At 43.0% G+C, this 17,081-nt stretch overlaps 3 protein-coding genes across 11 annotated transcripts; 2 read left to right on the top strand and 1 right to left on the bottom strand.

Annotated features, from left to right (window-relative positions):
- Positions 1-586: 586 nt before the first annotated feature.
- Positions 587-3,373, top strand: LOC124654043 (disease resistance protein RPM1-like). The gene has a single exon (XM_047193080.1). The coding sequence runs from the start codon at positions 587-589 to the stop codon at positions 3,371-3,373; it is 2,787 nt and encodes a 928-aa protein (XP_047049036.1).
- Positions 3,374-8,063: 4,690 nt separating this feature from the next.
- On the top strand, positions 8,064-11,613 carry LOC124686986 (protein PAIR1-like). 9 transcript variants are annotated; one of them, XM_047220866.1, is made up of 6 exons: positions 8,064-9,732; positions 9,875-9,921; positions 10,010-10,198; positions 10,617-10,713; positions 10,833-10,875; positions 11,198-11,613. In XM_047220866.1, exons 1-6 carry the CDS (start codon positions 9,657-9,659, stop codon positions 11,220-11,222), a joined length of 477 nt encoding a protein of 158 aa, XP_047076822.1. In that variant the 5' UTR covers positions 8,064-9,656; the 3' UTR covers positions 11,223-11,613. The 9 variants fall into 9 exon arrangements, 6 of the variants coding, with proteins under 6 accessions (XP_047076822.1, XP_047076808.1, XP_047076815.1 ...); XM_047220852.1 differs by having other exon boundaries at positions 10,004-10,198; XM_047220859.1 differs by having other exon boundaries at positions 9,872-9,921.
- A 690-nt stretch (positions 11,614-12,303) lies between these two features.
- Positions 12,304-16,193, bottom strand: LOC124686976 (monocopper oxidase-like protein SKU5). The gene is made up of 8 exons (XM_047220841.1): positions 16,090-16,193; positions 15,092-15,362; positions 14,586-14,724; positions 13,695-14,064; positions 13,182-13,547; positions 13,014-13,092; positions 12,680-12,879; positions 12,304-12,592 (listed from the first exon to the last, which is right to left on the bottom strand). The coding sequence occupies exons 2-8, from the start codon at positions 15,347-15,349 to the stop codon at positions 12,481-12,483; spliced, it is 1,524 nt and encodes a 507-aa protein (XP_047076797.1). The 5' UTR covers positions 15,350-15,362; positions 16,090-16,193; the 3' UTR covers positions 12,304-12,480.
- Between the last annotated feature and the right edge of the window lie 888 nt (positions 16,194-17,081).

The raw sequence follows: 17,081 nt of genomic DNA, 5'->3' as shown, positions 1-17,081 counted from the left end.
GATTAAGCACTTTCAAATGTTTTCATAAATTTTTGAATGGTGAACTAGGGGCCTAGTTCATACAATTCATTGCTGCAAACCATCCTCTTTGTGTGAACTCTTTTGAAATCGTGTTTACAAGATTTACAAAGTTCTAAGAAATGTCAGGAGGTCATATTTAACAACTTATAAAATTTCATTTTCAAACTCAGACGTATTTGAAAAATGCAGAAAACAAATTTCCACATGAGTAGTGATTTCTTATATTTCATCTGTACCCATTTCGTTTTTCCTCAAAAGGGGAGTATAACCCCGGCCTCTGCATATTTGTACCCGTTTCTTCTCTGGCCTATTAATCTAAGCTTAGATGCTTAATTAGAATCATAATTTCTTTGTTAATTCTACCTGTATCTAGTGTTCCAGAAATTTCATGAAGTACTTCAGTGAATTGAGGATGATATGTATTTATAACGAAGTTGACACACCATTTGGTATTATAAGTCACATGTTCAGTTTTCATGATTAATGCATTTAATTTAATAAATTGAGATGATCGTGACTGGTTTCTAATACACTAAAAATTTCATGCCAGATAAACGAATACAAAATGGCAGAGGTTGTGGTGTTTGGCGCTCTCTGCAAAATTGGATCTGTCTTAGCATCATCCGCAAGCATAACAATGTTTTCTCGTTTAGATGCAAAGTTGACAATAATAAGCGAGATTGAGAGCCGAATAAAGCAGATTGAAGTTGAGCTCAAGTTGATGCAAGCATTCTTGCGCCAAGCACAAAACCAGGAAGGCTACAATGAGCCCACTGAGGTGTACTTGCAGGAAGTAAGGAATCTAGCATCTGAAATAGAGGATATCATGGATGAGTTTATCTACCTGTCTGTTCGGCACAACAGCAAATTCTTTACCGGGGAGTTCCTGAGTTACTTCCGTAAACTCGGGAAGTCTCCTTGGCACAAAATTGCAAGAGAGCTCAAGGACTTGCAATCTCACCTTCAGAATCTCCGGGATTTGCGGGTGCAATATGAGATTCAACTGCCAGGTGGTGATAGAGCTTCAGCTAGCACTGACGATCATTGCCTTCCTCTTTATCTTTCTCACCCAGCAAATGACATGGTGGGCATTGAGAAAGAAAGAACAAAGCTAATGCAATGGTTAACTGCAAGATTAAGTTCGACCTCGGTCATTGCGGTGTGGGGCATGGGGGGATCTGGAAAAACTACCCTTGTCAACATCATGTATGAAGATGAGATGATAAAGAATCAATTTGATTGTCATATTTGGATCACAGTATCGCAGAAGTTCAATGCTTATGGTATCGTAAGGAAAGTAATTCGACACATCCTGAAAGGTGCATGTCCATCTGACATCGACACCGTTAGTGGTAGAGATCTCATACAAATCCTTCAGAGAACATTGCAACAGAGAAAGTTCATGCTTGTACTGGATGATGTGTGGAGTGTAGATGTTTGGATAGACCTGGCAAGCATAATAGGAAACAATAATGTCAGTGGAAATAAGGTGGTAATAACAACTCGAATTAAAGAAGTTGCTTCTTTAGCAAGTGAAGATCAGGTTATTGAGCTGCATAAGCTAAATGAGGCAGATTCTTGGAGTCTGTTTTGCAGATGGGCATTCAAGAGCTGCAGGGATAGATCTTGTCCCCAAGAAATGGAGCAATTGGGGAGAGAGATCATAGACAAATGTGATGGCTTGCCATTAGCAATTGTGACCGTTGGCAACACACTCTCGTTCAAGAAACCGGTTACAGAAGAGTGGAGTAAGTACTATGATCACCTAATCTGGGAATTGCGCGACAGATTGCATGGCCAGGAGCTGAACTCAGTGATGAAGATTCTGAACCTGAGCTACAAGCACTTGCCTAGCCACCTAAAGAACGCCTTCGTGTTCTGCAGCATCTTCCCAGAGGATTACATGATGACAAAAAAAAGGCTTGTTAGGCTCTGGGTAGCAGAGGGTCTTGTCAAGCCAGAGAAGAGAAGAACAATAGAAGAAGTTGCAGAGGAGTACCTGAATGAGCTAATAGACCGATGCTTGCTCAAGGTTGTGGAGAGGAAGCACTTCAGAAAGGTGAAAGAATTCCAGATGCACGACATTGTGCGGGAGTTGGCCATTTCCATATCAGAGAAGGAAACATTCTGCATGACATATAGTAAATCACAGCCCAGCGAATCTGAATACAAGTGCCGCCGTTTGTCAATCCATGAGCACAGTGATAGATTCCAGCCACTTTCATATTCCTCTCGCCTTCGCTCTCTCTACCAGTTTGATGCTTCTTGTTCCTCTTTTCCTTCTGTGAGCACACAGCGCACTGGAAGGTACCTGAACGTTTTGGAGCTGCAAGATGCTGCTATTACTGTGCTACCAGAAGAAGTGTCAAGCTTATTCAATCTGCGGTACCTTGGCTTGAGAAGAACAAAGATAAGGCAGCTGCCTCGGTCAATCGAGAAGCTGTTCAACCTCCAGACAATCGATGTTTACCTCACCAATGTGGAGAAGCTGCCAGCTGGTATCACCAAACTGAAGAGAGTAAGGCACCTACTTGCAGGGAAGACGATGACGCCGCTGTTTGGAGTCGTTGAGAAGTCCAGAGGTGTTGAAACTCCCAAGGGGTCGTGGGGGTCAATGGAGCTGCAAACTCTTAAAGGTGTTCTCGCCAGTATGGATCTTGTTGTCCAATTGGGCAGCATGACACAGCTGAGAACACTGTCAATCGGAGATGTCAGAGACGCGCACCACCCCAAGTTCTCTGCATCCATCAGCAACATGCGGTTTCTTCGCACGCTGAAGGTTGTGGCAGCTGAAGGGAACTACATCAACTTCCAAGAACTCAACTCCCCTCCCCAGAATTTGCGCAAGCTTTGCCTTGAAGGCAGGTTGCACCAGAGTGTAATGGAGTCTCATTTCTTCCAGATAGTTGGAAACAGACTCGAGAAGCTCACTCTCCTACGCAGTAAGCTGAGCAGTGATCCCTTTGCATCCTTCTCCCATCTCTCCAATCTGGCAGTGCTCGAGTTTATAGGCGCATACGTTGGGGAGAGCGTGCTCTTCGAGAGCGGGTGGTTGCCTAAGCTCCACACACTTGTCATGGGTGATCTTGTAAATGTGAAGTCAGTGGTTATGGAGCGGCAGACGGTGCAAAACCTCCAGTGGTTGGCGCTGTTCAAACTCCCTGAGCTCAAAGAGGCGCCGCATGGCATCGAGTTCCTCGTGTCTCTGCAGAATTTGATGCTTGTGGACATGCATGATGAATTCATGGAGGGTATCCAAGGTGAGGACAAGGCGAGAGTCCAGCACATTTCCACTGTCCGGTACTTTGACAGGAGCAGACGCATGGAGATACGCCTGTTCCAAGACCCGTAAACAAGGTAATCTTCATTCATCTCACTTGGAACTTTGCCGGTGCTCTTTTTGTTTTGTTTTTTGAAGCTTGATCATGCATCTTTTCATTAAAACGGATAGGGAAAAGAAAGTATACAAGGAATGAGCATGACATTGACTAATATTATTGGCTATTTGCTGGAACGTCACTGCCCTGAATCTGAATTTCCTTTTTCTTGTCAAACAGGTTTACAAGTGCCATCAAGCTCGAATCGTGATGGAAGCTACACGCAAGAGTATAATGGATTCAGAAATATCTTGATACATATTCTTTTGTGCGAATTCTACTTAACAAACTGATAGGTGCGAATATGTCTATCTATAAACAACCAGAATAGTGATTTGTGGAAATGCATTCCTCTTGCCCAAAATTCAGTGCAAATTAAAATTGCTTGTAAGTTGGAAAGAATCATTCCTGTAAATTAATGTGGTCTTGAATGATGCTTAGAAGTCAATCAAACATCGTGGTACGTGAAAAATCGACCGAGATGCCGATTTATCGTGAATCGGGTGGTAACCGATAAGATTTCGGCATATCAGCTGATTTATCACCGGCACCGGCGCCGATATTTTAGCTGATTTTCAGTCCGACAGCCGATATTTCGCTCGATTTGCAGTATGATGGCTGATATTCACTACACCACGGTATAGATATAGGGGCACTTGTCCTAGTGCCACTTGTCAAAGTGCCCCTAATAGTAGCCAATTAGTGGCACTTTTCCGAAGTGCCCCTAATTGTATACCTATTGGGGCACTTCTCAAATGGCCCAATATGTGTATACCTACTAGGGCACTTTTTGAAGTGCCCCAATAGATGTTGACCTTTTGGGGCACTTTTAAGTGCCACAATTGATCATTACTTGGATAAAACAATGTAAACAATGCTATAGCTAGCATATAGTTAACAGGGATAGAAACATAACAGTAGCATATACAAACATCCTATAGCAGCCAGCCACCAGTAGCATTGGTAATCCTATAGCTAGCATATACAAACATAACAGCTAGTAGCATTACCAATCCTATAGTTAACAGGGATAGAAAATTTAGTGCAATCTTTTCATAATCTGATAGAAAGAGGAAAAGCTGCACATGGAAGCAATATTCCATACATATATACTAACACTGCAGTTCATTCAGACTTACTCATATTGCATAGTAGCAGTACTTAACAGTAGCATAGAAACATAGCAGTTCATTTCTAATAGTCCATACTTAGCAGTACTTAACAGTCACTTAACAGTCCGTACTTAGCAGTCCATTACTTAACAGTCCATTACTTAACTAGATTACGGAAGTCCAACATTTCAAACTAGCACAACAGTGCTATGAGAAATGTTACCACCAAACCAAAATGCTACCACTGGTACCGTTGCCACCGTCTTCATGGGTTCAGGTACCGTTGGCACCGTCTTCATGCTTCCAGGGGGTCGATGAGAAGCCAAGGGTTATGGCCATTCTTATCGACAGAGAAGCAGAAGATGTAGACGCAACCTTCTTCTAAGCCGAACCTCCTTACAGCCTTCGCCCAACCATTTATCAGCATTGCCCTCTTTAGATCTAGTCCCAGCCTCATCTTGACATTGTAAGACTTTTGATATCCCGCACATTGGACTGGTAGCTCAATTGCATCATCTAGGTACTTCTTGAGGTACCTATGTGTGAACTTTGCGGAAAATTCCTTGCAAAATAGAAACATTTGAGAATCATTAGGATAGAATATTTGTATTCTTCCTAAAGTACTAGTATTTTTTTCAGAATTTATGCAAGGAGTTAAAATAAGTACACACCATTTTGCAGTTTTTTTTGAATGACAGAAGATTTGCTCATCGTGTACACATAGTACTTGAATGGTTTTCCTGGGAATTGACAAACCAAATTTGTGAGGGCCTTGCATTGGTCTTCATTGAGTACTAGATTGTTTCCCCAAACACAGTGCTTATCATACTCCTCGTTGCCAGTTATACGCGGTCCTGCAGATAATAGTTGTACATGTGAGAGACATATCCGTTTATCTCGTGGACGACATATTTGTAGGAATGTGAAGACACATACCCCTATGAACCAGCACAATCTGCTGCACCGGGATGTCCATGTCCGGATCACTTTCCATCGGCATCTCCTCTTCACCATCAGAGAGCACGATAGGATTTAACTCCGTGCTCCCCACCTCCATCTCTGAAATATAGCAAGGTGTTAAATAAAACAATGGTGAATTGATTTTTAATAATAGATTAACATACATTGTTTTGTACATAATAAATCAACAACTTACCCCTTCTTTCGTCGGAGGTCAGGTACAACGCCATGAAGAAGATAGAGAACTGCTCCCCGGTCACCGGCGGGAACAAGATTCACTCGCACGAATTTGAGTATTAGTGATCTTCTAGGAATTAGTAGATTTTGTTTAATAAACTTGCATAATTTTTTTAAATTAAAATCAAAATAAACAAATGGAAAAATCAGGGATCATTGTAAAATGGCACCCATAATATTAGCCAATGTTAATAATTATTACTAATGAAAAAACAGGGATCATTGAAAAAATCAGGCATATTAATCAAACACGTGTTAAAAAATCAGGCATAATTATTAGTTAGCCAATGTTTTTAATTGAGATGAACTAATGTTTTTAGGACATCATTTAGCAGAATGAAAAAAAATCTGCCAGAGTTGAGATGAACTAAAAAATCTTTATTTAATCTTTCATCATGAGTGAATTAGTTGAGATCTTTAGTTCATCTTGAAATAATAACAAGATTTTTTAACTAATAAAAACATTAGTGAATTAGTTTAGCTCTGCTAAATTTTTAGAATTAGTTCAAATCTGCTAAATTTTTTAGTTAAGGACATATTTAATCTTTATTAAGGACATCTCAACTAACGTGTTAAAAAATCTGGCCTCAACTAATGTTTTTAGGACATCATTTAATTGAAAAATTAAACATATTAAAAAATCAACTCCTCCACGCCATCCACGACGCCATCCTCGCGCTCCATCGCCGTCGCCGCGCCTCGCGCTCCATCGCCGTCGCCGCGCCTTGCCGTCGAGGGCCCAGCCGCGCCTCGCCGTCGCAGTCGAGGTGGTCCTCGCCCTCGCAGTCGACGGCCCAGCCGCGCCTCGCCGTCGAGGGCCAGGCCGCGCTTCGCCGTCATCTTCAAGGAAATTCCAAATCCAACTCCGGAGCGAGCGCACGGGAGTCGGGAGGAGAGCGGAACTCCAGCCGTTGCCTACACAGATCAGGCGAGCTGCTCCGGCCGCCCCCGCCGATCCGCCCGCAAGCCGCGCGCGGATTGACTCGCCGCAAACCCCAGGCCCTCTCCCCGCCTCGCCTCGGCCAGATTCGACTGGCGGTGGGAAAGCTCCGCCCCGATTCGTGCCGCTCCAATCCGTCGCCAGTCCACGGTGAGTTCGGTTCCGCCGCTCCTCTAGGCGTGCCGCTCGAATTCGGGGTGTTTCGGGGGCATCTCTGACCCTGGTGCTGATTCGGGCTAGGGTTTTGCGAGGCTAGCGGCAGATGGGGGTGGAGGACTACCATGTGGTGGAGCTCATCGGGGAGGGGTCCTTCGGGAAGGTCTACAAGGGGAGGCGCAAGTACTCTACACAGGTTCACATCAAACCCCTCCGTTCTACTGGTTTCCGGTGGTACCTTGGAAGGAGCGGACGATTTGTGAGATTTTTTCTTCTCCACATAAAGTTGGTTTAATCCATTGTCCTGTCTGAATTTGGTTCAGACGGTTGCCATGAAGTTTATACTTAAGCATGGGAAGAGCGACAAGGACATCCACAACCTAAGGCAGGAGATCGAGGTAACTGTTGCTATAATCATCTCTATTTCAGTCAGTGGGACAGTCATCAGACGTGTGTCATGTATGGAACAAACGATAAGCATATAGCCAGAAATTTACAATAGTTCCCATGTAGGAGTAGCTGCATTTATTATCTCATAACACATCGTTTATTATCTCAATTTACCATCTCAATGTTTGGTCTCATCAATTTTTGTGTAGATTCTGAGGAAACTCAAACATGAGAATATAATTGAAATCATCGATGCCTTTGAAACCCCTCAAGAGTTTTATGTCGTCACAGAGTTTGCACAGGTACTCAGCTAGATCTTTCTTATCAGAGTGTGCTTTCTCGCCAATGATTGGTTTGGTCTCATTGTACTTGGGGACTACAACGGGGCGCTGGCCTACCACCGGCCTGGGCTGCTCCACCTCCACCACCGCTGACGACACCGACGTATGTTCGGCCGCTTCCCAACTGGCCATGGGTGGTACCGGAGCTCGTCGTGATCGACATCGACGACGAGAACCAGTAGGCGCAGGCGTTTTAGGGTTTTTATTTTCCTTTCTTTTACTATGTCAATTATGTTTTCATGTTAAAAAAATGCAAAATCGAAAATAAAATCCGTCGTGCCGCTGGAGCCACCCGATACAAACGGACGCGCGGTATGCGTCGCTCCGTTGGAGTTGGAGATGCCCTTAAACCGTAATAATCTATGTGGCCAAAAGCCCAAAACCACTATCAAATCAGCTTAAAATAGCTATATGGTTTCCGAGGGGGTAATTTATCCGGTAAATCATATGGGCATATTGGCAATTTCTATCTTCTGGCTGACCGCAAACTGGCTTACCGTGTGCTCACTACGCGTGCCGCACGATCTTCATCGGGCGGGCGACGCGCCATCTCCCGCAGCCAGAGGTCGAAGAATCGAGAGAACCAAACGCCCAATTTCTTTCTCCCCCAAATCCTCTGCCCCAACCTCACCGGCGCCAGAAGCCACCACACCCATCGCCGCCGCCGCCGCCGCCGCCACACCCAGCGCCACCGCAGCCAGCTCGTTGCTCTCCTCCGCGCCTCCCCGTCGTGCGCATCCGCAACACGCCCTTTCCCTGCTCCACAAGCCCGGCCTGGATGCCACGCGCTGCCGCCGCTCCTGGCCGGCTTCGGCCGCTTCCGCCGCTCCTGGCCGGCTTCGGCCGCTTCCGCCGCCGGAATATCACCGCCTCGATCTCCTCCATTGGTTACCCGCCGACTCGCACCTCCTCAAGGTCCCCCGCACCGCCGATGCACCTCCCTAGCGGAACCCTAGCGCGGGAGCAGATGCGGCACTGGGCGTAGGATTGGGGCACGGACGTGGTGGAAGAGGATCTGGCGGTGGAGTGGTCCTCAACCTACCACAACAACGACGAGAGGTGCACGCTGCATCAGGCTGGGAGGGCGGTTTCCCTTCGGTTCCCCGTTCATCTGCAGTCAAGCTAAGCTATGCTCCATTTTTTACTTTGGCGAGTTTCTAAAATCATGCTAGTTCTTCACTAGTTTCCTTCCAATCATATCCCTGTGTTGAGTGCGCAAACGTGATTTGTACATGTAGTGATGTATATGTGGTGCTATTGATCTCTACCTTGCAAACTGATGAACAAATGTTTGCTAGAATAACAGGGTCTGTTGGATTCAGCAAGGAGAAGTTACTTTGTTGTGTTACCTGTTTTTTATCTTCTGTTATCCATGTCACTTCATCCTAACTTAACTAATGTGTTTTTTTTCTTTTGCTGCCACGTTTCTTCATTGGATAATAAGTGGTATTTTGCTTCAACTGCAGTGTGCACTATAGATGATCGTTTTAATGTCGTATGTTGGTTTTATAATTGGGTGTATATTCGTTCATCTATAGATGTATAATTCCTGCGCGCGATCAGGTATCATATACATCCGTCTTGGGAATTGTCGATTGATTCCTGGAGGAATACATCTGTGTTGCGGCGCAATACTTGTTTGGAGAATTTTTCAAGGGATTAGTTTACAAAAGAAAATTATCTTATGCAAGGCTCTCTATTTTTTCATGCCAATTGTTTAGTGTGTCTGGTGTAATTATTTCTCAATGTGTGTTCTTTATTTTTCATGCCAAAAACTATATGGCTTATATCCTCCGTTCCTAAAAATGCTTCTCAAGTTTATGCCTGACAGATTTTTCATTTCATTAACATGCACTTCAAGCACAATTAATTTGGTATGTTGAGTAGGTTCAAAAGAATCATATCATTTATCGAGTTTGTAAGGTTGACTGGTGCATGCTGTGCACCTGAAGGTTCTTTAAACATACACTGTAGATTATTTTTCTAAGCTGCCAAATTGTCTTAAATAAATTTAGAAGTACTATATTTTGTACTGAAATGTCCAATTGATGGTGCTTCAACATGTCAGATTAATGAGGATGTTGAGCGCAAATTTCAGCATGTTGCAAGTTCAGTGCATAAGATGGGAATGGTATTAGACTCTGTTCAAAATGATGTTATGCATTTAAACAGAGCCATGAAGGAGGTATCACTAGATTGTAAGCTCACCATTATTTCTACTTTGATCATAAGGGTGTCCATAACTACTGAAACTTTTGTTCATGAGTTTTGCACTCAAACTACGTTGCTAACAACTGGTGCATCAACTAACTAAGCGCATGTATTTGTTTTCTTCCGCAGGCATACAGAAAAAGTTTGTGCTCGTAGAGACCTCTCTCCAGCAAATTGTAAGCATCTTCGCTGCTTCAGTTCTGTTCCCTACCTTTTCTAAAACAACAAAGTTTCGTTTATTGAGACATGCTACCGCGGCTTAAGGGACAAGACGATCTCAAGGCGCTCCTTGAAGGCAGCACAAAAAGCAATCCTGACCAGATGAGTGCTCTGAACAACCACACCAGCAAACTCGATGAGATATTATCGACACTTTCAATCCTGAAGCAAATGCAGGAAGATTTGAGGCAACTGAAGGGTGACATCTTCAGAATCTTTACAAAAGAGATGGAGGTACAATTTCTATGATCAACCACAAGTATTGACACTACTCTGTTCATTTGTCTTTAGAAATTATTCTGATGGTTGACATGTGCATATAAGAAACTATCTTGCTGAGTTACCTGTATGTGAAGTCCTCTCTTATGTCCATATGCGTGGGTTCAGTTTCATATAAACGTATTAGCTGGTTTGTATCATTTTCTTTTTGAGGGCATCGTATCATTTTCTTTTTGGGGGCATCGTATCATTTTCTTGTGTGTCTTATTTATTTTTAGAAGGCATCATTTCCTTGCAAAGATGGTTTAAAATACACGGTAAAATTCTGTATATGGTTTGACATGCTCAAATGCCATGGCTTCAAGTACTAGAGCAACTAATATTGGTCCATAGTCTTGATATAAAGTTTGCTGATCTTTGCCTCTCTGTACAGGGGATTGTTAGAGCTATCAGTTCTCTCAATAGTAGGCCTGATGCAGTGCAAGCACCGACAGTATGTGTCCTTGTTACCCAACTGATTAAATGCACAAGTATTGCAGCATTCCCCTCTACTCTTTTTTTCTTTGCTTTGGTGACGTTTCCTTACTGACGTTTCCTTTACATTTAAAGATTTGCTATTTATCTGTATGACTGTTTCCTTGTTGCCCAGCCGGTTCATTGGTGAGAGTAGCTTACCTATTGTGCTTTAACAGGTCCGCAGATTTTATGCCGATTATCCTTTAATTCCCCCCCCCCCCCCTTTTTGCTGCGTGTATACTAGTTTTTCATTTTATCCAACCTGGTAGAAAGAGCCGCAGGAATTATTATCTAGGAGGTGCTTGTACCCCTTCCTAGAAACCGTTTTTTACATATCATACAGTACAATTTAGTGTGCACCTGGTGAATTGCGGCTGAAATCTATTCTGTAGCTTTAGCCTACCTGCTATTACCTTTGTTTACTTGGCTAAAACATGCTTTTTTGGTAGTACAATTTTTATCTCCGTTTTGCTGAATCATATTACTACTTCTCTCAAGGTACAATGCTAAATACTCAAGGTGATGCTGATCGCTGATGCCGTACCATCTCAGTCGCCTGGGTTCAACTGAAGGTAGTCGCCTGGGTTCAACTGAAGGTGATGCTATCAGTGATGATATTCGAAGTCGAAATATGGTGATGATTTTGACTGTATACAAACTGAGAGTGTCATAATTTTTGTCTCCCTTTTGCTGAATCAAATTACTACAAACTGAGAGTGTCATAATTTTCGTCTCCGTTTTGCTCTGTGAGACATAGTGAGATATTATGTTGATCGCAACAAAGTGTATTGGATTCCTGTATGACAGTGTGTACTTATTCTTGGATTCTTGTATGACAGTATGTGCTCATTCTTGTATAACATAATGTTCATATTATGTGCTCATTCTTGTATGATAGCGAGTAGCACATGAAATGGTTTTTGAGGAATTTTGAAAGTGCCACAAAATAGGTTTTGGGGCACATCTCAAAGTACCTCTAATGGGATTTAGTGGCACTTGGCAAAGTGCCCCTAGTTGGATTTAGTGGCACTTTTAGAAGTGCCTCTAATTGGATTTAGTGGCACTTGGAAAGTGTCCCTAATTGGATTTAGTGGCACTTGAGAAGTGCCCCTAGGTAGTGCCCCAAATATCTTTAGAGACGCAAGTAAAGGTGGCACTTCAAAAAGTGCCCCTATAGCTAATTAGTGGCACTTTGGTTTAAATTTGGGGCACTTTGAAATGCCCCAAATCTTATACTGTGATGTAGTGATTTCTGCCGATTTTTGATGTAGTTTCGCTCATATTCAGCCAGTCAGTCAATATTAGCTCAAAATTTCCATTTTTTTTTGATTCAAATGCAAGGAATGAATGTAATACTTATATTCAATGCTCTATATTATTTCTATATAGCATATTATAGAAAATTTAGTGCCTAAATTAGTATTTACACAAAGTAAGCCGTTAAATGGCCGACCGATGAAATCGATTTATCAGCCGATAAGAGATTAATCGCCATTTTGAGGCCGACTAATATGTTAATGGTTAACGATTTCTTGAACATTATCCTACCTGATAAAATATATAACATAAGCATTTCATTTCAAAATATTTTTGTTGGCCTTTGAGCAAATAGGTTCTGAAGATGTTCTATGTTCAAAAACTCAGAATCACCATTAGAACGCGTAGGAAAATTGAAACTCTTCCTGTTACAATCTGTATATGGCTGACATCCACATGTATTTTCTACCAATCCCCAGTTCCCCACAATGCCTAACTAACAAACTTTTAGCAATTTGTCAAATTTAACTGCAAATCGCAGCTGTGACGATCAGTGACACAGCTGTGAGAAGCCTGGTGCTCCATCGAGCCAGGGCATGTCCTGACGACTTGTCGCTTATAGGGTGTATCTGCGGCCTGAAAGGTTATCACAAGACAAGATAAGAGATCACAGCTCAAGAGCAGGGTGCAGAGGATAACTGAATTGTTCAGCTCAGAACATACTTTTGCAGGTCCTCCAGCCGACCACAGTAAAGAGTGTTGTCTGGAGCGATCATTTCGGTGACATTGTAGCCTAGTGGATCAGCCACTTTCACATACACCTCTTGCCCACTGTACCAGTTATCCAGCTTCTCGGCGCGGAGATTCCAGATACCTACGTTGTCCAGCGAGACCAGAACCGCAGTCCACCCTCCGGGGAAAACCTGTTTTTGATGATGGAAAAGGAAAATAAAAAATCAGACTTCTGTATGCATTGTTAAGAATGACCATGAATGCATCAGTGTTGACAAGTTTATGGCTTTGACACATGATCAGATGATCTTTTACAGGTGTTTACCTGAGTAGTACTGCGAGAGACGGCATCCCACCTGTTATATGAACCCCTGCTGTTTGGTGTCCACTCACCATAATCCATCCTGAAATTCACAATATAATAGTGCTGATTTACATGATGAAGATGGTTTCAAAATTGGAAAACTTAAAACTGAAGTTCATCGTTGCATACCCGACGACAAAGAATGAATAGCCATCCAGATGGTAGGTTTGAACATCGGTTCCATTGTTCTGAAAGACGATCTCAAGGAAGCCCTTGTAAGAAGCATTCAGCACAGATGAAGAGCTCCTTGGAGGCGCATCGCTTGGCATTGTGGGGAAGTCAGTTTTGTAGACTCCGGTCAGGTTGTGGAGATCAGCAAGCCTCAGTGGAGTCTCAGGAGGTGAGTATGAAACCCTGTTTATCGTCCTTCGACGTTTCCCATCGATGCGCAAGGGGGACTCGTTCTTCAAGACGAAGGTTTGTGTGATGTTGATCGAGCCGTAGCGGAATGATCCCTGCGGGTTTGGACGAGCAGCCCCGGAACTTGTATTCATTCTGTGAGGACAATGACAAGAGTGCATCATGGAGAATAAGTTTCCAGCCAAGATTTAATTGTAATTTGTAATGCAAGTGCGAAACAAATTCGTAAGTTAGATATGAACAAGATATTACAACAATGTTGATAATTTCAGATGTACTGACCTGATAGACCTTGCCTGGTTCACGGAATAGTATTTGTCATAGAAATCATTTGGAGCATCAGGGAGAGGGCCAGAAGCACTGCCTTTGGAGTTTGAGTACTGCAAGATTGCTACACCATTGACATCGTGCCAGCGAGCCTCGCTGCTCACAAACCTTGGGCTTGCAACAATGTAGTAGTCTGTGCTCGCATTTTGGTCCATGGTCACCAAGAAAGAGTATGACTGTCCAACATGGATGTCGAGATTGCTGTAATTCTGCTGATTAGTGTAGGTTCCTTCAGCCTCTACGAGAAGCATGTTGTGGTTCTGGATTCTGAAGTTGAGGCTGGTTGAGGTGCCGACATTGTGAACACGGAAGCGATATGTTTTACCTGATTTGAGAATTGAGATTTTTAGCACTAACTTCACATGACAGAGTTTGTGCTGATAACAGATCAGGAAGATGTATAGTACTCCCTCCGTCCCATGAAACATGTTGGAAATTTGTCTAAATTTGAACGTATCTAGACACCAAATAGTAACTAGATACATTCAAATTTAGATAAACTTCCGACATGTTTGGTGGGACAGAGGGAGTATATGTAAACAATATTTACACTGAAGTGCAGTTATAATTTTCAATCGTTGTTTCTTTCACTCATGTAAATTCCAATTGAAATCAATAAATGCAAAATGCGATATTTTTTACAATGGCAATACATAACACTATTGCACACAACATTAGATATACCAATTATTTTTAATGGTGAAAATGCGATAATCTACATATTGTTGATTCCAACTGACTTGTTATAATAACTAGCTTAAATCTGTAATAAATAATAATATATAAAATGTGAGAATGTCGATGATGATTTTGAAGGGTTTTTATATGTGATCAAACACTGGTTACCTGGCTCAACTCCCACAATTTCATATTGAAGGCCTTCCGGAACCAGTGTGGTGTCATATCTGTAAGGGCCCTTTGCATTTATCAGGATGCCATCAGGTATCCCAAGATCCTTGCCATCATCTAGCATATCCCTCAATTCCTGTATCGTACAGAGAACACTTTGACATTTCAAGGCAAAAGGCAAAATTACTATGCAGATATGCTAAGATCATAGTCCATACAGCAGGCAAAACTGTAGAAAACTTATTCCCTCACCAATTATCGGGCCAAGTTGAACAACCAATTTCTGATGAACACTAAGATTTTGCCTATATCTTACAAGAAAAATTATAAGAATCAACTCTATAGAGTATCATCCTTGTGCCAGGAATCAAGGAAGACATAGTGACAGGGATCAAGAAATCTCAGAGTGTGCTCTCTCAGATTATTTATCTATGAAATACTGACTGTCAATAAACTGCAAATTACAGACACAGTCACACACAAGGCTCAGAATCAGGGCTTACAGTGTGGCTCTTGGTGTACCAATCTCCGATGAACAAGGTAATGTCGCCATCGGGCTGGTCAAAGGGGACCGGTACAACAGCGCGGTTGTTCACTGTGACCGGTCCATAACCACCTGCGGTACGCTGGAGTCCGAGCGAAGGGAAGTAGAAGAAGCTTCCAATCTGGTCCTTGAGCTGGAACTGGTAGGTCCAGTTCCAGCCGGGAGGGATAGGGCAGTTGGTGCCAGTTACGCCATCCTGCCATGAGTTCATCCTCATCTGGATGCCATCCCTGCCATGCATAAGAGATTAGACCTTTTCAGTTCATCTTGAAAGAAAAAATGGCGCCCACAGGCAGCTTGTGTGCAAGGGGCTTCAGATCACATTTTTAATGTTCGAATCTACAGAAAGGCCCCTGAAAAAGTAGCATTCTACCATGTCCCACATTATGACTAAACATATCCAATGGTTTTGTTGTGATTGCAATTGCAAGGCGGAACATTTGATTACTGGATGTAGATCTAATTCAGGAATATGTACTTAAAGAAAATAAGATGTATTTTCTGTAAGTTTATAACCATGTAAAAGTAGAGACAGTATAAGAACTGACCTAGTTCTGCAAAAAAAAAATATATATTGAGGGCTAAGGATATAGATAATTATGGACAGATGAGCTGAGAAAATCAATGGAAGAAAGCACAGTGATGTGCACAAATGGTAATGCCATGGCATGGTCCCATAAATGCCGTCTAATGCAGAGGCATCCAAATTCAGTAAGGCATTTGCATGAAACCAAGCCTAATATCTGCCAGTAGGCACCATGCAAATGGAAGTAGTACAGCTAAGAAGTCATCAAAAAACAGAAACTAGTAGTAAAGATGTAGCTGCACAATTCAATCATTAACTCAGTCACCATTGTCACAAACTTGTATGATCGATAAGATGCATGCGTATATTTTCACAGGGAGGTGATTTATGCAAAATTAATGGTTCTTTTCTGAATCTAGAATGGTGCCTACCATGTGAGGAGGAGAGGCTCATCCAGGTTGTTTTGGACGTTCACCCTTGCGTTCCAGTTGGTTGTGACGTTCAGGAGTGGGCCAGGGAACTGATTGTTGATTGCAATCACCTGTAGAAAAAGGTTTAATCATATACACTATAAAACCATTTTTGCATCCATGCCATGAAAATTTTGCATCTCGTACATCATTTTCTTTGACATGCTCACGCAAAACCTATATTTAGTCTGATATGAATCTAAATTTATTCAAATAAATTTGAGGTAGAAACAAAGAGCTCTTTTACGGTGATTGGCATGGAACTTTGGTTCCGTCTAATTGAATTTTGGTTCCGTCTAATGTAATTTTTTGTGACCGTTGATTAAATCTGTGATAAATTTTCTGTAAGATCTATAATAATATTACAACGTAAAAGAGCTCCGGAACGGACGTTTTGATGGGAGGATTTGATACATCTCGATAGAGGATTGTGATACATCTCGATAGAAAACCAGGAGCGCCCGTCACCGCCACGCAGCCGCCGCCCCGTCGACGCCGCCGCCGCCACGCAGCCCCGCAGCCGACGCCGCCGCCCCGCAGCCGCCGCCCCGCTGCCCCGCAGCCGCCGCCGCCGCCCCGCTGCCCCCGCCCCGCAGACGCCGCCGCGAGTCACCGCCCGTCGGCCCGCCTGCCCGGATCGAATCTGGTTGTGTTTTGGGATTTCCAGTCGACTGCTGAAAGTGATTGGGACATTTTTCATTTATGTGTCCAACTGTTCCTCGACACAATTTCCGTTCTCCGAATCTGAATTTGAATACTCAGATACTAGCACTACGTGGAGCACTTCTTTTTTCGTGTTTGAGCATAGATTAATCATTAATGGCCATGTTGGCAATTGGTGGTTCTTCGGAACGTTGGAGCTGCGCAAGTGCTGCAGTGGCGAGCGGCGCCGGCGGCAGCTGCGCTCGCGGACAGTTCTTCCCAGCCCCAATCCTGTTCTGAACAGAGGAGAA

This window comes from Lolium rigidum, chromosome 1 (assembly GCF_022539505.1).
Source record: "Lolium rigidum isolate FL_2022 chromosome 1, APGP_CSIRO_Lrig_0.1, whole genome shotgun sequence".
NCBI lineage: Eukaryota > Viridiplantae > Streptophyta > Magnoliopsida > Poales > Poaceae > Lolium > Lolium rigidum.
Note: the sequence above shows the minus strand (reverse complement) of the source record. Positions and strands in the feature narration are given on the sequence as shown.